General features: G+C 35.5%; 1 protein-coding gene across 2 annotated transcripts in view; it reads left to right on the forward strand.

Annotated features, from left to right (window-relative positions):
- Positions 1-21189, forward strand: part of SNX2 (sorting nexin 2) — a 31517-nt gene extending 10328 nt beyond the window's left edge. The window contains exons 3-16 of one of the 2 annotated variants that reach the window (XM_018086033.1): positions 5604-5767; positions 7074-7140; positions 7340-7383; positions 7468-7609; positions 10956-11034; positions 12044-12119; positions 13318-13431; positions 13659-13752; positions 15513-15718; positions 16878-17021; positions 17523-17534; positions 19642-19722; positions 19829-19900; positions 20703-21189. In XM_018086033.1, the coding sequence (XP_017941522.1) occupies positions 5604-5767; positions 7074-7140; positions 7340-7383; positions 7468-7609; positions 10956-11034; positions 12044-12119; positions 13318-13431; positions 13659-13752; positions 15513-15718; positions 16878-17021; positions 17523-17534; positions 19642-19722; positions 19829-19900; positions 20703-20753 (1346 nt within the window). In that variant the 3' untranslated portion in view covers positions 20754-21189. The remainder of the gene's footprint in view (positions 1-5603; positions 5768-7073; positions 7141-7339; positions 7384-7467; positions 7610-10955; positions 11035-12043; positions 12120-13317; positions 13432-13658; positions 13753-15512; positions 15719-16877; positions 17022-17522; positions 17535-19641; positions 19723-19828; positions 19901-20702) is intronic. The other variant, XM_018086034.2, reaches the window with a different exon arrangement.
- Positions 21190-25050: the final 3861 nt, after the last annotated feature.

Below are 25050 nucleotides of genomic sequence, written 5' to 3' on the forward strand. Positions count from 1 at the left end.
TATAACTGTTTTTTCTTTCTTAGGACTGTTTTTCTAGACAATATAGAAAAAATGTGCGAAATGCAATCATGGTGGAAGCAAGAAAATAGGTATCTCATATTGCTTAAGTCTGGCTTTCTGTGAAAGCGGGACTTAATTTAAAAGTGAGTGTGACTTTTTTTTCTTTGACATGTTGAAATTCCAGAGAAACCTATCTTGGCACAGCTTATAGGAACACTTAACTGGAGGGAAGAAAATGAAGCTCCACAGCTTTGTAACTTCTGTTGTTCCTTCATATTGAATTCCTAGACACTATAAAATCCAGGTAAAGAAAATCCTTTGTTGCTCCTGAAAGGAGGGACAGTCATGCTTAGGGGTCAGAAATAATTATAGTTTTTAGACTTACTTATAAAGAGATGCGATAGTATGCCTCTCCAGCTGTTGTAGACTTTAAAAATATTTTTCATTATTCCACTTAATAATGCAACCTAATGGAAAAGGACAAGAAGCAGAACAAATTTTATGTACTGTTTTAATTCAGTACAGAACCTGGGATTTTTTTGGCTTTTTTGATTATGTTTAAACCCCCTTTGCTGTTACATTTTTGTTGCAGCTACAGGATAGAGTGTGCAACAAAATGGTTTAGATACTCATTACTTTGTCTCTAGCGACTCATAAGTGAACTATTAAAGCTAGGTTTCAAAGGTGGAAGAAATGAGTTTTCCAGCTGTCATCAGAGACCAGTAAAGTTTGCTGCTGCGCTGTGGTTCTTGGTTCTGTAACAAAGCAAACTGTCTTGCTAGGCCCACTTAAGCACTTTCACTCTTAGAATAAAAGTCAGTTGATTATTTAGAAAAAAAAGACTTTTTCTTACCTTGTAGAGCTCTTATATGCAGAGGACATAATGGTCAGTGCTCCAGATGAGGTAGTATTAGGTGTATGTTCAGGGATTTTGGGACGTATCTTAAAACTTGGCTGTCTCTAAGTTGCTATTACACAGTGAAGAACTAGTTATCAAACTAGTCTTCCAAAATGTTGACCCAAAGTTCAGTGTATAACTGCACAAATATGCCATGGACAGGGCATAGCTGTCTGTGCCTTCTGCCTCTAGTGCTCCTAGATGGTGCACAGATCTGTGAAGTTATGTCAGTGCTCTGTCACCTTCTTCGGAAAAGTGGAAAATTATAATTTTGCCTCTCCCCTATTCTGGTAAAAGGTTACTATCTTTGTTAGTTTGTTTTTTCAGCTCTGAAAGGTGTTTTGCAATGGATCACGTTATGCAAGTATCTAGCTACTCTGTCCTGGGGAAAAGTCAGTGTGGTGGGGTCTGGGGTGATGATTGTTTTCATTGGGTTTTTTGTTGTATTCTTTTTTTTCCCCTTTGGGTTGTGATAAGTTTGTCTTAGGCTTTTTTCCTCATAGTTGAGACAGAAAAGGAGACGATGATTCTGTGGACCAGACAAGGCATGTACTTTAAACCTGTTTGAGCAGAAAAGCTTGTAGCTGATGGTGTCTGTCAGGCTGTTGTGTGATTTGTCTGATACAAAGAGTTTGGTGCAAATGCTTTGCTGCTAGTTGTTCTGTTCTAGCTTTCTTCTGCAAGAAACATGCACAAAAGCACGTGAACCTACAGTTTTGAAGTCAGAAGGTGGTCTTATTAATATCTGACTGTTCTGTTAAAACTCTGTTCTCATTAAGGTCGTGCTTAGTACTCCTAGTATAACAATAAGGGTTGTGGGATGTGACTTAGGTATAGTAGTTCTTACAGTCAGTTCCGTTTGGTTTTGTATCTGAATTATACTTGGATACTTGGTGTCCAATACACTTGGAGAAGCCTTTTTTAGTAGTTTGTCATCTGTTCTAGACAATTGTTTCTGCTTATGTTTTCTTCCAAATTTGTGTTCACATGAGCAAGCTTTTAAAGATGATAAGCCAATTTAAACATTCAAGCCATGTCAGAATGTTAGAACTGTGACTAGTAAAAATAACTTGGGGCTGAAATGAGCTGCTAGTGAGGAATTGCAAACTTGCACTTTCTAAGATGATGTTTGACAAATACTGGTGGTGAAAAATAAAGAAACGCGAGCTGTCTAATGGTGAGATTGAGCCCCATGCTCAAACATCGATAGAAACTTGATGTAGCTGGGTGTAGAATGTTAAGTAAACATACATACTTGTCTTCTACAGCAGAATGAGATGTTTTCATGTGCTTTTGGCACTAAGCAACTTGACAGTGATCCATAACAAAGACTGTTTATGGATTATAAAGTATGTATTTATGTGTATCAGTCTTACAGCATTAGCTTGGTGGGAGTGCTTAATATGTGCTGGTAGCTCCCATAGCTGATAAAACTGTTGGATCTCAATGTTTTTCTTCCAAAAGTTGGGCAGAGCAGTTGCTTGCCTCTCTTTAAGCAAGAATATATGCTTTTAAGAAGTACACTGAAAAGAAGGCATCCAGATTTCATCTTCCGTGCTAGTACTGACACTAAATATTTAAAAAATAAACCAAACAAAAACTGTACACACACACATAACCCCCAAAAACCCCCTCAAAGCCACACCACAAAACCATAACCTCATATTAGGTTTTCAGGGGAAGGTCTAAAATGAACAGATCAAGTAAATGTTTCTGCAAGTGCCATAGTTTCTACTCTGAAACCTGACAAATTAATATTTCCATGAAAGAAAACCAAACCTGCAAAACAAGCACATGAATTGTCAACAAAACTTTTTAATCTAGACCACGTCATCTGGTTTCTCAGAGTGAAGGAACGTATGCAAGAAGCATAAATGTCAGAGTTCATCAGAACAAACCTATTTCTTGGGAAATAGATGTTCAGCTTCTGTACTATTCAAAAGGCTGCTTTTCTGAGGGGGTAAAATAGCTAGAAGTAAGAACCTGCTGTTGTTATTTAAAACTAGTACTTCTTTTCTCCTTTCAGAACTGTCTAATACTTCTGTTTCAGGCAACAACTTTGTCACTTTGTCCCTGTCCTGCTCTGTCGCATCATCCCCTTCCATGATTTTTCCATTCCATGCTTCTAGTTTTACATAATGTCTGGGAGGCACACAGACTTGGAGCTGAGAGGTAGCAAGAGGGAGGATAGCATAAATTCTCCTTTCTTCCTAAAATGACTGATTTACTGCCATCAAACAAACAGATACTATTTTCTCTGTGTCAGTTCCTCCAGTAAAACAGAAAAAAAAAGGTTAGTAGGCAGCAGCTATAAAAATGTGCTCCTGCTCAACCAACCTGAGGTCCCACAGCCTTAGAAAGACTGGTATGGACAAACTCTAATGTTGTTGGTCCTGCTGAAAGGAAACCTCCTTGCCTGTCCAACTGCTGGCTCTTGCCACTTTCTCTTTTGTGTGAATAATGTACCAGCTTAGCAGTAGCTTCAGCTGGAGTTCTTTTGATGCACAACCTGGATTGCTTTATGAGTGTGTGGATACAAGTCTGAAGAAGAGTGCTTGGAAAGGAGTGCTGCTGTTTCATCTGATAGCAGTGCTGCTTTGTTACATTAAATTCACAGTTTTTTCATGAAGTCATACTTTACAGTAACAGGATTGTGTTCTCAGGTAGTGTAAGCAAGAAATCTGTGTGCTTTGAATTGTTTAATGACTTGTTTTATAAACCTGTCTAAAATTTGAAGTAGAGAGAAGTATATAGTGGTGATTAATGATTTGTTTCCTACACATGTGCTGGAATATAGCTGGTGATAAAAAAAAAAAAGGGAGAATTGAAGTGTAATTGCTCTATTTTATAAATATTTTATATTTTACATTATATCATGTATATAAGATACTGTGTTACCTATGTATGTATATATTTTTCTGATAAATGTTTCTGTGAAATAGTCATTTGTATAACAATATGTTGAATGCTGTTAGCCACAAAGAACTACCTCTTTGCGATGTTGAAATGTTGTACCACTCTAAAAGCTTTTTTTGTCACAGCTTCATCATGACTTCCCACCTGCTCTTAGGTTTTGAATTAAAATTCTTTATTGATTTAAGATGCAATGTCCTTCCTGTGGCATTTGAGGAAAGGAAGCATCAGCAGATGCTTAAGGTCCTCAATATTTAGCCGTAAGAATAAAGCAATACTAGGAAAATAAATATTTTCAAATAAAGGCTTTAGATATTCTTTGTTCATATTAAAAATGGAAAATATAAAAAGGTGCTTGCTTTTAAGTTTAGTTTGAAAATGCTATGAAAATCTATAATTGGAAATTAGGAAAAGCATTGCCAGCAGGTTCAGGGAAGTGATCATTCCCCTTGGCTCAGCCTTACTGAGGCCACACCTGGAGTGCTGAATGCAGGTTTGAGCTACTCAAGTGCAAGGGACACCTGGACAGACAGGACTGACTCTAGTGCAGGGCCATGAAGATTTTTATATTGCTAATAGATTACAGGCACTTTTGGAGAAGGAAACAATCCTATGTAATACAAAAATGGGGCTTTTTTACATGCAATAGAACTATCCCACAAATTTTAAAGTAGATCTGATCTTTAAAACTCCTTTTAACTGTTAGGTAAGGATTAGTTATATTCATTTTATTCACAAGGCCTTAAGAAGTTGGGAAGAAAGATAGCATATTTTCTTTTGAAAATTCAGTGGGTTATGTAAGCAGAAGTTGCAAGCTTAGGTCTTTTCCAAACTGCAGAATAAACCTTTTTTGTAACCTGATGTACTTTGAAGTGGATCTATTGTAAGTACTTGCCACAGGAAGTCTAGTTTGTAAAAAGATTTGAGATCAATTGGAAAGTCAGTCTTGGTATCAAATGACTGTCCTGTGGTCCATGTTATCTTTTAAGGAACTAGAATTCTTGAAAATGCTCATCCAGTAAGAACCACAGCATTGTTAATTTATTTGAATTAGAACAGAAATGTCTTTATACCCAGGAAGTGTGTGGTTTGCCAGTGGTCAAAACCAGTTAGTGCAGGAAAGTGCAAACAAAAAGCCAAGGTTTACATCCTCTTTAAAGATGGCTGAACTGTCCATAGTGTGAAGAAAGTACTCAGTTTTTAGTGAACTGTTTTAAGCCCCAGAGAGACTAGAGACTAAAGATAGTCTTACTAGTAAGAATGTCTCACCTGCTAATATTGCTATTTTACATGTTGTGGTAAGGTTTGTCAGTGCTGGGGGTGTCATATGGTTGTGTAACTTCGTTCAGTACTTCATTCAATACTTCATTCATGGTCTGCTCAGTTATCAGCCTGTATGACTAAACAGCTGTTGTTCAGCAAAACAGTGATGAAAAAGATCAGTGGTAAAAAAAAATTATTTAGTTTTTACAATATCTCATGCAGAAATAAATTAACTGTGACTTGTGACTGCTTTAAAAGACTTGTTACCAAACAGTACACAAAAAAAACCCTCAACCAACCAAAAAAAGCAGTATTAATCTTACTTTAACCCATTCTGCACTACAAGCTCAAATGTCTCCTCTGCTATGTATTGAAAGAAATTATCCTGCACAAATGAATGCTATTTACAGATCAACTTCTATCGTCATTTAGTGTGTGTGTTTTTTGTTTTTTGATGCTTATCCATCTCTGTTTCACAAGAACTTCATTGCTAACTCAAAATATTTATCTACTCAAAATGTTTATCTAGAAGCAACAGAAGAAGTTTCATTGGACAGTCCGGAGAGGGATCCAATACTTTCACCAGAACCTACTCCTGCAATCACTCCTGTAACACCTACTACATTAGTAGCTCCCAGAATGGAATCAAAAAGCATAACAGCCCCAGTGATTTTTGATAGATCCAGAGAAGAGGTATGCAGTAAACTTCTAAATTATGGAAATGTCTTACATGGCATTTTAAGTTTTTCCTTCTATTGAAATGCCAGTTCCTCAGTGTTGCCTCATAGCAGCATTCTTTGCTAAGGATAAGAATGTAAAAGAAAACGTATTCTGTTTATTTTGCATATGAAGTTTATTGTGGATTTGACTCATGAAAATACCGTAAGAATTCACTACTTAGGTGATTATATTGGAGATCTCTAGTGTGAGGAGTAAGAAGTTCTCTTCCTTCAGAATAGGTATTTTAAAAGTATGTGTAGGAGTAAGCTATAAGCTTGATACATGAGAAATGTTAATAACGTGAAATAACTCCTACTAGCCTGTTACAGGCTTCAACTTGGATTTCTGAAGCTGTTTTTAGTGGGGAAATGGAAGAAGCAGTTTTTAGCGTTATCCTGCATAGTAACCTACAGCTGAGGATAATGGTAGTTTAAATGTTGCTGTGTACATTTGATGTTCCAGTCAAAGCCTTGGAGCTGCTGAATGCCATTCATTCTGGAGAGTTCTCTTACTGGACAGTGGCTTTGCTAAATGAGTTTGCTAACAAGACCTACCTGTGACTCGATGATGGCTGCTTCTCCGGATATCACAGGATGGCATTTGATTCTGATTTTGCCCCCTTCAGCCCTAGTAATTGTCCCTTCTGCTATGGTTTTTCTTAAGATCTCTCATTTTTGTCAAATATATATATTACATGAAAGATTATGACATTCTGGGAGATTAGAACTCAGACAGGTATCAGAAAATTTTTGATCTGTTGCATTTCCCTTCCGAAGCTCTTCTGCTGCAGATACCATTAATGAAAAGGAATGCCTGTCCTTAGATTATAGGCACATAGAAATACTGCAAATGAGAGTGGTTGTGAACCGCAGTATCATTGTAGGTCATACAATGAACATACCCCTAAGTTAAATATTTACTAAAATTTTTTAGACCAGCAACTTCTGAGTCTGCCATACTAAGAGCTTTTTTACGAGGCCTTAAAACTAAAATTGTAGAACCATTTAGATTGGAAAAGACCTTTAAAATCACTGAGTCCAACTGTAAACCTGGCACTGCCAAGTTCACCACATGAACTTAGTTGCAGTCACAGTCAGTGTTAGAAATTATAGTAACGTTGGACACTGTGTTTTTTAATTATACAAAATACCAACTGTGTTTTTTAATTATACAAACATACCAACTTTTTCTCCTCCTTCCTCTATACTCTTATCCTTGTAACCATGTATATAAGATGAGTGCATGTTACCTTTCTAAATGTGGCAAATCTTTTTCCTAGATTGAAGAGGAAGCAAATGGAGATTTGTTTGATATAGAAATCAATGTATCAGACCCAGAGAAAGTTGGTAAGTTCCTTGAACCTAGCATTTCAGACTGTGTTATTCTCTGAAGACTATTCTTAAATTTCAGCATGACTTCTTCACTTGTCTTTTGGCAGTTTTTGCTATCTAAATGGAAAACTATTTAATGTATATTTTGGAATAAAAAGTGTATGGCGGGATAACCATACCTTGCCCTGGCATAAGTATCTTCATTTTCTTACAGGAGATGGCATGAATGCTTATATGGCATACAGAGTAACAACAAAGGTAACTAGTGCAACAAATACTTGTAGATAACTTTGTGTCATAGCTAAAATGGATCAGTAATTCATAACAATTTTTTTTTTTAAGACATCACTATCAATGTTCCACAAAAATGAGTTCTCTGTTAAAAGAAGATTCAGTGATTTTCTTGGCTTGCACAGCAAATTAGCAACGAAGTACATGCATATTGGTTATATTGTGCCTCCAGCTCCAGAAAAAAGTATTGTAGGTAAGTGCAGTTCCTATAAGGTGACACTTAAGTATTGTAATACAAATTATTTTACTGGACAAATACTGCTTAGTGATGCTCAGGTGGTCCAAATTTTCTTCATGCTCTGTATTTTTAAACAGTTCAGGTTAAACTGGAAAGACATGTAATGGCCTCTTCCTAACTCAGACCAGTGTTGATAATAAGAAGGACATATGTCTTACTACATGGCCTTGAATTTCTTATCTATGACAATTTCTTTGCTGTTGCCCTTCAAAAGCTGATTAGTCTATCAAAACAAAGATGTTAAAAAATTTATTTTTAGCCTGAGCTGTTATCAATTGCCTGCAGCATAGAGAGCTCATACATATTCCACCTTCTAATACTGTCTGTTTCTTTTTATCATGGTGAATGCAAAACCTCTCATTAATTAATGCATTAAAACAACTTCAGTTTTATGATCTATAAGTAGTAGAAGTTCTTCCAAAATAACTAAGCATTTAAAAAAGTAAAACCTGTTGAAATATTTTGTGTTACTCATAAATAGGTGATTTGACTCTAGAATGTTGTTTGATATGTAGAGAATAGCAAGACTTCTTTTTCAGTAATTTAGTCTGTAAAGCTAACCAGAGCAGCAGCTTTTCACATAAGCAGCAGTAGGCAGACTGAGTAGATGTAGGCAGCAGAAGGCTTAGGAAATTAAGGATTTTACTTCTGTGGGAAAACATTTTATGGACACTTCTGTGGACTGCATTTTGAAGTCTGTGAGACTGAAAATTTTACCTGAATTTTTGGTAGTTCTTGAAAGAAATATGTGATTCTGTAATAACCAGTTTTTCATATAACAAAAATAAGTTTAACTCCAAATGCAAACAGGTCTTTTAAAGATGGAGTGAGGTTTTTGGTCACATCCTTTGGATGATACAACATTTAAGGCATTTATGAAGCGTGCATTTACATGAAAACATAGAGCTTGCATCACAGTCAGAATCACCTGTAAGACAAAGCTTAGACTGGATTTCAGGTACTACTTGAACAAAACCAGCATTAAAATTGATACACCTGGAAGTCTGTAAAAAGGTTCAACTTACTACAGTGTAAGCAAGTACTGGCTGCTGCTTCAAATCCTTGTATAGAGACTTTTTTAAGCTACAAGTAGTTTGGGAAAACTCACAGATTCTGTAGGACATTTCAAAGGAGCATGAGACTCTCTCTTTAAAGTTGAACTTCACTGCATGGGTCTTAGTTGGTTCTGTTCAAAAGCATGTAGTCGATACATTTCTAAGCACTGGAACAGGCTGCCCAGGGAGATCATGAAGTTTCCCTCTCTGAAGACATTCAAAACCCACCTGGACATGTTCCTGTGTAATGTGCTCTAGGTGACCCTGCCTTGGCAGCAGGATTGCACTAGATGATCTCAAGAGGTCACTTCCAACCTAATAATTCCGTGATTCTGTAACTGGAGAAAAGAAGGGATTGATTCTAGAGCCTTTTAAAATAACTCATCTTTAAGCAGGGAGCTGACAAAGCAGCTGAAAGTTGATATATAGTGTTTACATCACACGTGCTTATTTTTAAAGTCTTAATACATAATGGCGTACATTCAGTGTTATGCAGTGCCTATTGTACAAAAGTCCTTGGTCTGTTCATTCTGTCACAATGTTGATAACACATGGAGTTTTAAGCTCCAACTTTATTTTGGTGATGAGTGGGAGGGGCTGGAATTTTAGATCTTAGCTATTTTCAAGTGACTGTGGAACAAAGGATAAAAATGAGTCAGTGGTGAGTTAGAGTTGGGCATTCATCCAAACCGCTTCATTACTTACATATGCATGTGTGAAAGTCACGTTTTTTCTTTTTTATAGAAAATAATCTGTTAAATCATGGATCTTTTCTGTGAAGGATTTACATGGGTGCTTGGGCTGAGAATCAACCTTTACACTTGCATTTAAATATGCTTATGTTAACGGAGAAAGAAACCTGGCATGAACTGTCAATATCACAGATTAAGGGTTCCTTATACTGGTCGTTTGATTACGTATTCATTTTTTTCCCTATGAACTTTTGTTCAAACTTCAAAGGTGAAGGATCTTTTGTATTAAACACAGAATTTCTTACTTTCTGCAGTGAAATATTAATGTATAGTAATACTCTAATGCAAAAAGGTGAGGTATGTGAATTACCTCAACTTTGTTTGAATACTTAATCCTTCTACTTTAAGACATACTTGATTTTACAGATAAATTTGTGGATTTACAGTTACATTACACTGTTTAGTATACCTTTGAAAAAAATGCCTATCAGATTTATTTTCATTATGTTGCAGAGAAAGGAAAAGCTAAGGCTCCACAGAGAGCTTAAGGGTTCTTCCTTGTTTCTGTAAGGATGCTATTTGTCCCTTCTGTGGGTTACTATGCGAAGCTTGTAAAGCCAGAAGGGAGATGGGACAAGGAACAACACTGGGAGCTGTTGACCTGGCAGGTCACAAGAGTACATATTCAGAATCTCAGATGTAGACCTTTTAGTTGGAGAAGCACAAAACTAACAGGTCAGAAATACACTACAGCTAGTAATAAGGTGTCCGGACTATCATAAAATACTGTGTTTTAGGAAATAAGAATAATTATGAATCTCCAGTGTTTCATGGTGTTTTTAATAGGACTCAGGTTGCTAAACTCTCTTTAGGTCTTTAGCATGAAAATAGTGACCTCAGTCTGATAGTTTTAGAGTTCTTCTGATGCTGAGATTGAATGTATTTCCCATACCATGACACATCAATAGCTGGCTCCCCACTGTAGTTTTTTGGCCATTCTTGTCTTGGTCAGAGGAAGCACTGTAAAACTGCATACATTTTATTCTGCTGATTCATTTTTCATTCAGTTTGTAGTTGTTTAGAATTTTCAGAACTTGTTAGCTTGCCTGAGTTGACTGAAAAATTACTAGTTTTAGAACTTGGAAAAATAGTAGAATGAAAATATTGGTCATAAGCTTACCAATGAATAGGCTTACAACCCAAGATTTATTTTTCTATTCTGCTTTATATGGTTAACTGTTTTCTTCTTCAGAACATGAGTTACCAGTTAGACTCTGATTGGCATTTAAATTGTCTTCATAAATGCAAATTAACCTAGTTTTCCACAACTGTTAGTCACAATTAATATGCTACGTGAAATTACATATTTCACAGAGCTGCTTCCACAAAACCATTTAACATGAAGTGTTGATATTTTGGTTTTTTTCTGTTCCTATGTAGTGGTTTTCATTGTAATTTGAATTAAATATGTAAACTTAGGTGAGCTTTATCTTCTAATCACATCACTTATGTTAATGATTTAATTAAAATCAATATGATGCCATTTTCTTCAAGGCATGACCAAGGTTAAAGTAGGCAAAGAAGATTCTTCATCTACTGAATTTGTAGAGAAAAGAAGAGCCGCTCTAGAAAGGTAATGTTTGTATCTAAGTAAAATTATGGATAACTTGTTTCAACTTAAGATTGTACAGATTCAGTACTATCTTTATCAGCTTATTTAGATGTTTGTTGTTGAAGGAATTAAGGCACTTACAGCAGCATATCTGTTCTATAGCAAACCAACTGTGGGGCAGGGAGATGAGTGAAAGGGTCACTTGAAAGTCAAATGGCCTCCTGATTACATATATTGATGACATTGATGTGACTGGCTGGATTTTGGCCTAAGAGATATGTTTTGGCCTAAGATGTCTGTCGCCCAGTGCTGGCATACAGCTGATACTGTTCAAGTATCTTCATCATGGAAGGGTCCTGTCCCTGGTATACTGCCACATTAACTTGTACTTGTACTTGATGCTGAGTACAGAACAGGGAAAGAAAAGCTGAGCAATCTAGTGTGTAAAATAGTTGCACTGCAATCCTTAGCTTCTATAGGAAGAAAAATAAGGAGCTGGTGGTCATACCTAATGGAGTATAGATAACAAATTACACTTTGTATCTAAGCAGCAATGCAAAAAACCCACTCCAAGGAGTTGCATTGATTTTTACTTTTCTATGTGTGTGCATCAGTCCTTTAGAACTAAATGTGTTGATGACTATAGTCTATCCAGCATATAAGTAGTTCATACCTGGATCATAATCAAGTCACTTGTCCAAGATTTCCTTTAAATACCAGAACTACCTGTAACAAAAAGGCCTGTCCACTGCACTATACATTTTTTTTTCTGGTGTAAATTGGATGTTATTAAAGGAGGAGGTTTTTATTCAGCTGTTGAAAGTATTAAGTATAATATTTTACCGCTGTGCAACATACAGTTATGGTAGGTCCCAGGTTAAGGACTTTCTGGTTTAAAGGAACTGTTATAAACCAATGCCTGACCTTTAGTATGTTATGCTGTGGTATGGAGTGCATGGCACTGTATTATTTTCAGTCACACACATTATATTTGTTTTGTTATCTGATATTTTAATTTTTAAAATCATAGGTATCTACAACGAACAGTAAAGCATCCAACCTTGCTACAGGATCCAGATTTAAGACAGTTCTTGGAAAGTTCTGAGGTATTTCAGTTCTTTTAATTTCTCCTATTTGTTTCTAGATATAGTAACCTACTTAAATAATGGTGTGCCTCTGGCTCTCATAAAACTAAGCAGTAGTGACAAAAAGCTATTTGCTGTACAGTGACTTTTCAAGTGAGTTGGTCTGTCCTGTTCTGAGTGAAACTTGTCATACATGGTGGAAGTCTATAATTGATGTTACTGATTGTTAATTAAGATCAAGAATTAAGCTGGCTTGGAAGCAGCTCTCTTGCCCCCAGGAGTTCAATGTGAGCTGTATTGGTAGGATAATGTGAAAATGCTAGCAATGCTGCTGGCCAGGCTGGGTGTTTTGTGAATAGAGGACTTCAGTCCTCTGTACTATCAATCTGGCAGGTTTCACAATATTAAGTATATTGTTAAAGATACATGATATCTCTTTATAAATATTCATAGTGGTTTCACTGTAATACTGAACTGTCTTTTGGCTAATATCAGTATCTTAGTTATACTAATAAGTCACAGAGGCCTCACTGCTGATAAAAGCATCAATAGATAATTTACAGTGGGTTTGTCAATGCTCCTGATGGACAAAACATCATATAAAGGGTAGATGGTGTGATAAGGGGGGCCACCTTGTACGGCATATGGCATATTCAATCTAGCCTGAGTAATAATATCAGTTAAATTTAAAGTTTGTTAACTTACCTCTAAGGATTTCTCAGTACCTATGCAGATAACACAGTTCTCATGATACACTTGAGGTAGGTTTTGAAATCCACTCTATATTGAAAAGCAAAAAGTCATCGACCTTTTATAATCAGCACATAGTGCATGTCTTGCATTACAGATAAATGTTTTACAGAATTTCTTTTTTCTAATTTGTTGTAAATCTAAGTGTTTTTTTTTTCCTGTAGTGGCAGTTTGTTCTTTGTAGTGTAGAGGTGGCTAGTTAGGACACCTGACTAGTTCATAACAGCTTTGGACAAGTGGGTTGTTTGTTCCATTTAAATGTAAAGTTGTAGAAGAAAAGTAAATAGTCTATATTTTTAAGTTTTCCTCTTGAGAATGTAAAAGTAGTAAATCTGAGGAATTAGATTCCACTATATTGAAACGCATAGGAGCAAAGAAAACACTATATCCTTTTCTTTCCCCCTTGTGCCCAGTTAAACCTCCATCCTTTTAACCAGTCTGTTTGCCCTTATTTGTCATTCAATTCCAGCTGCCGAGAGCGGTTAACACCCAGGCTCTGAGTGGAGCAGGAATATTGAGGATGGTGAACAAGGCTGCCGACGCTGTCAACAAAATGACAATCAAGATGAATGAATCGGATGCAGTAAGAGCTGATTTTTCGGCTTGAATAATGAGACGAATTAATGAGCCTCAACAATTGCATTTTAAAGCTGTAGAAGTGGAAAATGGGTTATTAATTTGCTTATTGGCTTGAATTCTTAGCTGTATAAGTTGACCACCCTGGCAGTACCTGGATAATTTGCTTCCTTAGAACCAGAAATGTTGTTGGTAATCTAATTTGTAATGCTTGACTCTTTCATCTTTTGTCAGTGGTTTGAAGAAAAACAGCAGCAATTTGAGAATCTGGATCAGCAACTTAGGAAACTTCATGCCAGTGTTGAAGCATTAGTCTGCCACAGGAAAGGTAACCTAACTTTTATGTGACTGCGTGAACTTTAGGAAGTGATGATGAAACAAGAGCTTAGCACGTGAGAGCTCTTAACTAATTAATAGAGATATGCAATATATTTTAATGCACAGATCTTCTATTTGTACCTTTTATTTTAAACTGCTCTAGTACTTTTTTATCTTTTTAATCTTAAATTTAACCAGAATATCTGTCATTGTTACAGTTACTTTATCAATTTAGCATATTTTTTTTCCATTGCACCCTTTCAATACCACACCTGTACCAGGTGATTCCACTACAGTAGACATCCATAAATTTAGGTCTCATGGCAAGAGTAATTTCTTTCTGAACAAAAAGTGGCTGCATAAATCCATTTAAACATCTTTTGGTTCAATATTGCTCTGTTAACTGAGTTTAAGCTCTTATTGCTTTTCTTATTTTGGTCCCACATAAGGGTATATCATCAAGCTACTGTTAAAGTAAACTTTCCTGGAAAGATAAGTAGTCACAGAGTATCAGCTTTTTGTTTACTTATTTTAGAGAGAAGCAAAACCATAAGTTCATAAGCAGCTTGTGCTGCTTTTTTTGTCAAAGATGGATTTCTATCAGATGATTTAAAAAAGCCCCCAAGCCCCCCCCAAAAAAAAACCCAAACCCCACAATTTTGATTTATAATTCGAGGAAGACCATGAGTGTGCTTTCTGACACTATTGTATTATGTTAAAATATGGTGTCACCTTTGAGCTCTTTCAAAGGTACATGAAAATGTCATAAGTTGCTTTCTCATAATTCTAAGCACACATTGCTCTCTCTAGTAGAAAAATCTTTAGCCAGCTGTCCTCAAGGCTAAGAAGTATTTAAGAAGTAGTGGAAAATGGAAATCTTGGTTTACTGTTGATTTGACACCTGATTATAAATTTGAAGTGTTGGTTGGTTTCTTTAAGGGTTGTGTTTCAATTGTAAAGGTTTCAAATATCTGAAGACACTTTTCTTCTGCAATCACTTCTGGTGTTCTGATGATTCTGCAGGAGTAGCAGAGCTGCAAACAAACCTGCATTTTTAATCCTGAAGTAATTTGGACTAAACATTTGTTCAAAGGTCCTTCATAGAACTTAACTTTGTATGGGATTACTTACATAGGATTTGATGAGACAATTGTGCCAGTATTTGTTAATAAATAAGCTCAAAACTACCTCCACAGATGCTGATATGTGAGGATTGTTTGTTTTTTATTCTAAAGCATGGCAGATGTGGCAATATGTTACAGTATGCACAGTAGAAGTTACTTAACAACCAATAAAACCTTTCAACAGAAATAAATTCCACTCATGGGAATGGTGGTTTTGTGAAAGAGTTGGTTTTTTTTTTTCTCTCTGAACTTAATGGAACAACTGTGCTGTAAACCTGTTAAAATTGTTCTGAATTTGCCCTGTGGGTGACTTGGCTTTTTTTTTTGTGGGCTTGAATTTTCTCTGAGCTACGCAGTTGGATAATACTGAAGTGACATTTTTTTCCATGTCTTTTGCTTGACAGATTAAGCATGACATTAACAGACTCAGCAAAACATTTACTGATCAAGAGTTTTTTGCATAGGAGTCTTTCTCCTAAATGTGGTTTCATTGTGGTCTCCTTGTGTATTTTATCATGATCTTTAGCTTTTGTTTTTCCGTTGGTGAAGTTAGGGTTGAAATAGAGGTCTCTGTTCCTCTGATCTATGCCACAGAGTAATATAACAAATTAACTACGTTGTACTGAACATTACTCCTGTGTTTCAGAGCTTTCAGCCAACACAGCTGCCTTTGCTAAAAGTGCTGCCATGTTAGGTAACTCTGAGGATCACACTGCCCTATCTAGAGCTTTGTCTCAGCTTGCAGAGGTTGAGGAGAAGATAGATCAATTGCATCAAGAACAAGCTTTTGCTGATTTCTATGTGTTCTCAGAGCTTCTTGGGGATTACATTCGTCTGATTGCTGCAGTAAAAGTGAGTACTGCTAGGAAAAATACCGATTTTGTCTTTGAAGTCACATTCTCAACTTGTAGATTCAGGGTAAATGAATGTGTGCATTTGCATGTTATTACGGAGTTAAGACAGTTAAGTTTTTTGCCTGAAGTTGTAGCTGAGTAAAAATGAATGCATTCATGATCAGCTATTCCAGTGATAAAAATAGTTGTGATCGAAAATGTGAATGGAGTAATAAGGTCCCAAGAAAAGGAAAATCTACTTTGAGCAGTACCAATTGTATACATTGTTTGGGGACACTGAACTATACTGTGTTTAGCATACTGTACCGGCTTCTTTCAGATTATTGTTACACTATGCTCATACATTTTTAATAACATAATTCAGCTGTATTTGGTAGATAGCCGATAGTTTCTGTAAATAAGAAAAAAATGCAATTTGTGGATCTGCATCTCATTAAAGAAAATATTCAATTTAGATGTAAGCTATGCTTCACAGCATAATTAGGTTTTGACATAGGAAGGGGTGTCTGTGAATTCTTTACAGAAATATCCTTGAACTTGCCAGGCTATTGGGAGTACATATTTTTCTTTTTCACTTTATTTCTTTTTTCTTTTTTTTTTTCTTTTTTTTGATATTTTTGTTTTAATTCTGCTACTGTAGTCCATTGCTAACAAAAATGTGTTGCTGAATATGCATGTAATCTGTATGCATAAAAGTTTGCTAGAATCTGCATGTAGAGAATTGTCTGCATAACAGAGCACTTTTTAGTGGTTGTTTTGGTAGTGTTTTAATGGAATGAGGCACATAAAATGTTTTGGGGCACTAAAGTATCTGCTTTGAAAAGAATTCTTCTTAAATACTGTTATTTGTGGAAGGTATTGAGCTGTGCAAGCATGCTGTCACATGAAATAACAGGAGACACACTAGGTTTTTTTGAGTGTACTTCACACAGAATCAAAGAGAATTTGCTGAGTTGGAAGAGACCCACAAGGATCATAAGTCTGACTCCTAAGTAAATGGCCCATACAGAGTTGGAACCTGCAACCTTGGCGTTATTAGCACCATGCTCTAACCAACTGAGCTAGTCTCCAGCTCTATTCAGAATTACTTTTTCCTACTGGGAATCTAGATAGCTCTTACAATTCCAGTTGTTTAATAAATTTATCTGTTCTTATAGGGTGTGTTTGACCATCGAATGAAATGCTGGCAGAAGTGGCAAGATGCTCAGGTCACTTTACAAAAAAAACGTGAAGCTGAAGCAAAGCTCCAACTTGCCAACAAACCTGATAAATTGCAGCAAGCTAAAGATGAGATAAAAGAGGTAATGTTATCAAACACTATGTTGGAGGTTGGACATGCTGCATTAGCTCATTCATTCCGCATTAATGCTGCTTTATACCATTTTTATTTACAAATCACTTACTTATTTGCCATTTTCCATATTTACTGAAATTGTTAAAAGGAATTTATTTAAATTCCAAGTATGTGCAATTGTTACTCATTGTAAGATCTGTAAGGCAGCTAATAGTGTCTCTACGGAGTCTGGGAGATGGGAGGAGGGGAATACGTAAAACGTAATGCTTTTAACTTTTAACAGATCACTTGGATAGGCAGCGGAGCATTTCTATTTCTAATGCTAAGATGACTTGGCTAAGTCTAGCAAAGGCAACTAATAGGGAACTGTTCCCATGTTTTGCTTAATTGTGCAGCATATCTACCCATATATATATATGCATGTATATATGGTGTAATTTCAGTAAAAATAAATTTAACATGTTGAAGTGTCATAATTTATACACTTTTTCTGTCATGCTTCACTAAGGAAATTGAGGAGGTAGGACAACTTAATTATTTAACACTAATGTGTTCTAATTATGCTCCAGTACTCTCTATTAAATAACAGAAGAACATTATTGCAGATTTCAAGCTCTCTTACACAGTTGCTTTGTTTGGCTTCCTCATTGGTCACTAACCACATGCTCCTTTGTTCTTTTTGCCCTTCAATATATTTCACATACAGTAGTGAAGTTACTCATTAACTTGACTTTCTTTTTCTTAAAAAAGGCCTTTGCTTATTGAGAAAACTTAGTATCACTCCTGTGTGACCACATTCTTGCTGGTTGCCTCTTTTGATGTTACCCATCCATTCACAGTGCATTTCCTGATTATTGGAAGTGTAGGATATAGTGATCCTTTCCCAGTTCCAATATTAAAATAATTAATTATAATTTTTCTTAAGAACTTATTTTTCCTACTTTATTGGATGATTAGAGAAGGCTTTTAGTAAATCCCCAATTTAAATGTGTCAAGTGAAAGTTCTTGCTGCCATTGAAATGTGTTTAGAGTTGCTGAATTCTGTAATAGTGGACCTTCTGGCAGAGAAATTGCAAGGTGGAAGCCTACGCAGCTTGAGCATCATCCATGACTCAGTTGTTTTTTTCATGGATAAAAGGGCAAAGAACAGTCCTAGAAATACCTTATTGAATGAGAAACTTTTTCTTGTCAGATACTGTAGGATGGCAAACTGTTATCCTGTGATAGTTCACATAAAACCTGGCATTTGGGCATGATGAAACTGGAATGTTGTTGGATTCATTAGGCCTGTAGAGGCTTTCACAGAAGTCTCAGGCACTTCTAGTTGGTGTGGTAGGAGGGCACAGGTAGTCTTAATCTGCCTTTCCTTAACTGTGTTTTATATTGTCTGAGTTATCTCTTTAGGCTGTTCTTCCATGAAGGACATCCTATTATGACTTACTGGTTAATTATGTACATCTAAAAAGGCAATAAGGGGGCTCTGAATAAATATAAACTAAAAATACAAATATGGAGATGTTTATTGGAACATAGATGATGTTTATGTCATATCCCAATAGTAACTTGACACTGCATTACCAAATGATTTTTTGTAAATAAGTAGCACCACTGGATTGCTAACAGGATTATGCTACATTGACGCATGTTGCTTCCCTGCTGCCTCTTTCTGAGGAAGATAAATGTTACTGAATATATTCCCATGACTCAGGTAATATGTTGTGATTAACAGATACAGTTGCATTTTAAATAACTGCTAGCCTGCATGTGTCTGCAGTGTGAGGCTCACAGTGTATCTACACAGATAGCTTAAACTTAACAATGTAATAGATGTGTAAAAGCAGTTACAGGTTAATGTAGGCGATGATGATCTCTTCTTGTCTAGCTGCATGTCTTTTCACAGAAACGGAGATGCAGCCTAGTGTCAGGTACTGTTACATAAATGCCATGCTCCCAATATGGCAAAATCCCATAAGAAATGTTTCTTCCTCTGCATTTTCCTCTAGTGATCTTCTTAACCTGCAATAGCATTTCTATTCCTGCTTTCTATGAAAACAGCTTCCACAAGAAGGCTTGTGCTTTAGCTTCCTAAAGCAATGTGTATTCTGTTTGGAAAGCAAATAAACACATCCTCAGTAGCTTTTCAACAAAAATGTGACAGGGATAATTATATACTTGCTCGTAGGCAAACATGAAGATTTAATCATCTCTTCTGGAATCAGGAAAGTACAGGGAACTAACTTTTGAGACTGTTCCATGCTGGATTGGACAGGTTTAGATTCTTTTTATATGATATTTGTAAGAGGAATAGCAAGTAAAGCCTTAGATATCCATTTTCTTTTCTAAAGAATATTTTTAAAATGTTAAGTGTTCTTAATAGCCATATTAAGAAATTTTTACATTTTATCTACAGATAGCATTACTTAAAGATACTGTTGTTGTAACATCCTATTATGTAAATTTGAAATTATTGTAAGGCTTTCTCTTAAGTAGGCAAAAGAAAATCAAACAGGTCCTTTTAGTTCATCAATATGAACTTTTAGACTATTAATATGCTAAAGAAAGTTCAGGTACTGGAAAACTGAATGAACAACACAAACTCTTACCTCTGCATATCTTTCCTTTGCCAGTGGGAGACAAAAGTTCAGCAAGGGGAAAAAGATTTTGAACAGATCTCCAAAACCATTCGCAAGGAAGTGGGAAGATTTGAGGCATGTATAATTTTGTCCAGCTAAATGACAGTTTTACTTTTGAGAATATGACATTCCAAGTAAAATCTGTTAAGAGGTTAATATGCCATAATTTATTTATTAACAGAAGGAACGAGTGAAAGACTTTAAAACTGTTATTATCGAGTACTTAGAGTCGTTAGTGCAAACACAACAGCAGGTAAGATAAATTTTAAATTTTGTACAAGTTAATATTTAATATATTCCATACTAGGTTATTTAGAAGAAGACGGGCTTTAAATATAGCAATTTCCAAAATATAAAGAACTGCTAGTCCGTACTGTATTGGAGAATGACATGATGATCACAGCTTCCCAGCTATTGCTATACTCCCTTGCAGAGCTGTAATTCGGGGAAGCAAGGGAGGAGCTCTCTCAGGGATATGGGCAAGCGAAGGGTCTTGTAATCTTCCAAAACCAAAGCAGTATTTCCATTTACAGATTGGAGTAAATTGTAATCAGTATGTACTTACACTTACTGAAGAAACTTTGATAGTTAAATCTTTATTGCTTTTTTTAAAAAGTATGAAATAATATTATTGAATATTATAAAGCATTAAAACAGTTTCCAGTGTCTAAGAAGTAGGCCTTGTTCCCCAAAAAGTGTCCAGATGCTTTCTTTTGTTCATTCTAGGAATATAACCCTCCAGCTTTGTTTAATTAAAAAAAAAAAAACTATCCTTAGAAGTAAGAATAGCAGATTGAGCTTTTATAAAAATTCTGTATAATTGTATTCTGTAACATTGTGCTCAACATGTGGTAACATACCTATAGCTTAATATAATTAAGCATATTTGTATATTTATTACTTGTGTTTTTTCTTGCACTATATAAAAATGTGAATGAATAAGCACCTATGTTCTTACTTTGTCTGGGAAGCAAGTTTACCTCAAGAGGAGGTAGGTATGTGTTGTGTTTTCCAGCATTTAGTATTTAACGAGTGATTTTTCCCTTCTCTTCCAGCTAATAAAATACTGGGAGGCATTCCTACCTGAAGCCAAAGCCATTGCCTAAAAGAAGAATATTCCAAATGACAAGACACTCTGAATATTTGTCCTGGATTAAACTAAATTCCACAGTGAAATCACTTTAAATCATCCAAATAAACCACTATATATTTTATGAATTAACGTGGCTTTTTTTATATACCACAGCGTTTTATTAACAAGCTGCATGTCCTGACCCTCTTTGAAGTGGACTGTGGCATGATGTTCTGCAATACATTGCTGAATTGAACACTATTGTGTCTTAATACTTGCACTAAAGTGTGCACTGCAAGGCCAGAAAGCTGATATTTTTGTTCTTTACAATACAATGTTCTGTAGTATGTTTACCTGATCTTTATGAAACAAATTTAATTGCATTGATTAATGTTCACTTAAACATTCCTGTACAAAATTATGTTTTTGTGATTACAATAATAAAGGGATGTACCTTGTGAAACATTAAACGCTCTGTTTTCGTGTCTGGATACTTCCTGTTCAGAACAAATTGAGATTATATCCAAGAAAAAACAACATTTAGTAAAGAGTGCGGGAGAAGGTATTAAAGATCCACAAATAAGTATTTGTGGTAAAGTATTCTGTTTTTAATTCTGAATCTCTTCATTACAGGTATTCTTTTCACATGAATTTGTCACTGCCTTGGCAACCTGTAATGCATTAATACTCATAGGGTCCAAAGACTGATGCTTGGGCAGCAGAAAGACATAAAGTGAAATCTTCAAGCGTTTACAAAGCCTCTACAGAGTTAAAATCACTTGTATGGTCAAATACTACTGAACCTGATAAATTTCATCAGTTGTCTTCGGTGGTCTCAAGATACAAAAAGAAAAAAAATTTGCAGTAATTCTGGGAATCAGGGAGGAAGAAAAGTAGGTAATTCATCTGCGTGCATGTTAATTGTAAGAACTATCATTCTACTTGGATGTTCTTGAGTAGAAGATACATTTGCAGGGACTGGTTATCCCTTCTTCAAGAAATCAGAGCACCTAAACATTTTTCTGAAATGTACAATATGAACGTAGGATGTACTGTCCTGTCATTTTAACGATATACTGAGCTTGATAGTGGCATGTATTAGTATTAATATAACCAATTGTAGACAAATCTTAATCATATAAAATACAGGAGAAGCTGTTCTTTCAGCTAATCATAAGGCTGCAGGAAGAGCCCATGAATTTGTATTATTTGTGGTCAAATAAGAAAAAAAGAACACAATACTGTTTCTGAACAGATGGAAACCTAAATTTAGCTGGAAGATCGTACACTTTTTACAACAAAATTAGTGTAAACTTTACAGATTAGTGTCTTCTGTTGTTTCTCTATATAGTTCTGTTGACTCACCATTTCTGTGAGTCTTCAAGGAAACTAGAAGGGGAAAAAACCAAACCAAAACCGAACAAACAATAAAAAACAATATCAACAAAACCACCAAAAAACCTTGGCAAGCCTTTATTAATCATATTTTTACATGGTTAAATGCTAACACCTTAAGCTTGTAACATCTTATGCATCAGTGTTTGTTCAGTCATTTATCTTGTAACTGCTTTTTGAAAAGCTCGGGTATGCAACAGATTTATGATGAAGAAACTGATGTAGGCATGACACTCTGTTAAGTGTTATGATGTACTTGACTTTGGCTTGCTTTCTAATGAAAATTGAACAACAACTTGAACAGCTCAATCTTATACTTCAAGTTTGTTCCATTGAGAGTGAAAATGGTATATCCAGAACTAAAGAGTCCGTTTGGACATGCAGAGTTCATGTGTGTTTATCCAGCTTTCTTAGCTCATGATCTTTGTTTTTTGCTTGTATCAGGATTAGAATTCAGTTGAATTGTGGATCAGATCTCTTCTCTCTGTAAAGAGAGAATACAAAAGTGCTTTCATATTAGTCTCCTAGTGAGGATTAGTGTTACTGTGTGTACTAGACAACTGAAAACAAGAATGGATTGTGTAGGTTCTTTTCTTAAAATCTGAAGCCTGTTGCGGAACAAAAGGATAATGGCATTTCTGGAGTTCAGTGTCACAGAGTATTGGTTGCTCATACAAAAAATTGTAGGGTTTTTTTGCATCACAAGGTTAGCGTGAATAGAAGATTCAGATCAGCTGTCATATTTGGCTATCATAAAACTCTGGTTATTTCAAGAATCTGTTAATTTATTTTGTGTATCTTCCCACTCATTATGAAGATTGAAGATTTGCTTATTGTCTTTCAATAAGCAATTAACACCTAGCATTAGCAGACTTTTCTCAACCCAGGTGAATGGAGGTGTTGCTGAACTATTTCCTCTGTGAAGCTCACTCCCACACATTGTACTAAATTAAAGTGTTTCCTTGAAACTCCAGGCATTGTACCACAGAATAACCACTAGCATGAACAAAATGATTGTTTGCAAAATCATGAACTGCACTTGAAATACTGAATAAAAGATAAGGTGCTACTGAAGTATAATTTACATTTTAGGTTTAAATAGTTTGTAGATGTTTGCAACAATTTAAAATCATCCCCATTCTTCTATCCATTGTGTCAATGGTCCTTTTTGAATTAAAAATATATGACATAGAGTGGCTCAAATTGAAGACATTGTTCCTTCTTTCTTAAACTGATGTTCAGTGTACAATAAGTCTCTGATTCTTTAGTCACTATCCCTTTTAAAACAGAATATTCTGCTTCCCTATTCAATATTCCTTTGTCTAACTCTCCTAAGTTATTTTCCCTCTGAAAGCCTCATATGGGAGTTTGTTTCAGCATCTGTGGAGCTCATGCCCCAAATATGTCAGTTTCTTTCAAATTGTGGAGATGAGTTGCTGGCTAGTATAGCCTGTGCATTTAAGTGAACAGTCAACATCCACTAAAATTATGTGTACAGTGAAATGATTGTCCTAAAGAAAAAAAATAGGAACAAAAAACCCCTTACATTTTCTTCTCTTCTTCCACTTTAGAGTAGAACATGCTGTGGAATAATTTTAATCTGTGGCAAAATATGAGTCCACCACAATTATGTAAAAAAAAAATTCAGGATTATAACAGGTGAGGAGATGAAGTTTCAGGTTGTTCCGGATGTTACTTGTTACCTGCTAAGATGATTTTACTTTTTTTTAAAATTCTTGTCTTCCATAGTTAAATCAGGGGTGAACTTGCTAATAATCTTTTGACTTCACTGGTAAAACACTACTTTTTCTTTCTTTTTTTTTTTCCCCAGATCACTGAGGAAGTGACTAACATAGGGGAGGGATATAAATCCAAATCTTTTTTCTGTCATTAGGAAAATCTATCATTAAGAAAGGACATCTCCAAAATGTATACAAAGCAACTTAGGCAGAATCCTTCTACCAGGATATTCATATGAAAACTAAAGTAAAAGAAATATGCAATGAAAATGGAAGGGCAAGAAAATACTTGGGATAAACCATATATCTATGGTTGACCAGCAAGTTTACTTAAAACCAGTCTTACTGGTTGCAACTGAAAAATCGACAAACTTAGGTTGTGATATAATTAAGGAGTATCTCTTTTTTTATTCTGGCCTCTTGTTGTGATGTGTATTTTACTTATCACTTTTGCTATTATTTTTATATGGATTTCTTTGCTTCTGTTCTGGAAATTAGCCATTTAGAAAGTCCTTGAATCATGAGAATTAGTGGAAACTGATCTTTCAGCTTTGCCTATATTCATTCCTTTTTCTCTCCTGTGAACCATTCTAACATGACAAATGCTAAGTCCTCCCTCCCTGTATGAGGAATTGCACAGTGACTACTTTGGAAAAAAAGAAATGCAGAAGTGGTCAACAAAGGGGGAGATTGTTGATTCATTGATTCATTTCTGTAATCATAGAAGGTTAAGGTAGAATCTGATGCCAGGTAACAGTTAACAACTGGAGGGAGTATATTATTAATTTATTTTACATTCTGGATCAAGTTAAGAATATAATCCAAGATACTAATACCTAACAACTAATACTAATCAACAGCCAGCACTGAAGATCAACACCTACATTTTCTATAGTCCTTTTGGGAGCCTGCTCAACACATGAATTTGAATACAGTTTGTGTCACTGTTACCAGTACAGCTCAATCCTTTTACAGTTTTGCTTTTAAGATTACTAACATGGTTTTAATACACCGGTTCAAGTCAAGCTACATTTAAAATATATTCTCCTTGCTTTGTTATTTGTGGGGAGCATTGTGTCATTTGTGCAGTTAGCTTTCAAAGACAAGAATCCTGGATGGTTTTGAACACACTTTGATAGCGTTTTATGAACTAAGGTTTCTTAAATTTTTGATCCTCAGTGTGTTAGACAGAAAGAC

The sequence above is a fragment of the Manacus vitellinus genome, unplaced genomic scaffold (genome assembly GCF_001715985.3).
Source record: "Manacus vitellinus isolate BGI_N305 unplaced genomic scaffold, ASM171598v3 scaffold_9_pilon, whole genome shotgun sequence".
Taxonomy (NCBI): domain Eukaryota; kingdom Metazoa; phylum Chordata; class Aves; order Passeriformes; family Pipridae; genus Manacus; species Manacus vitellinus.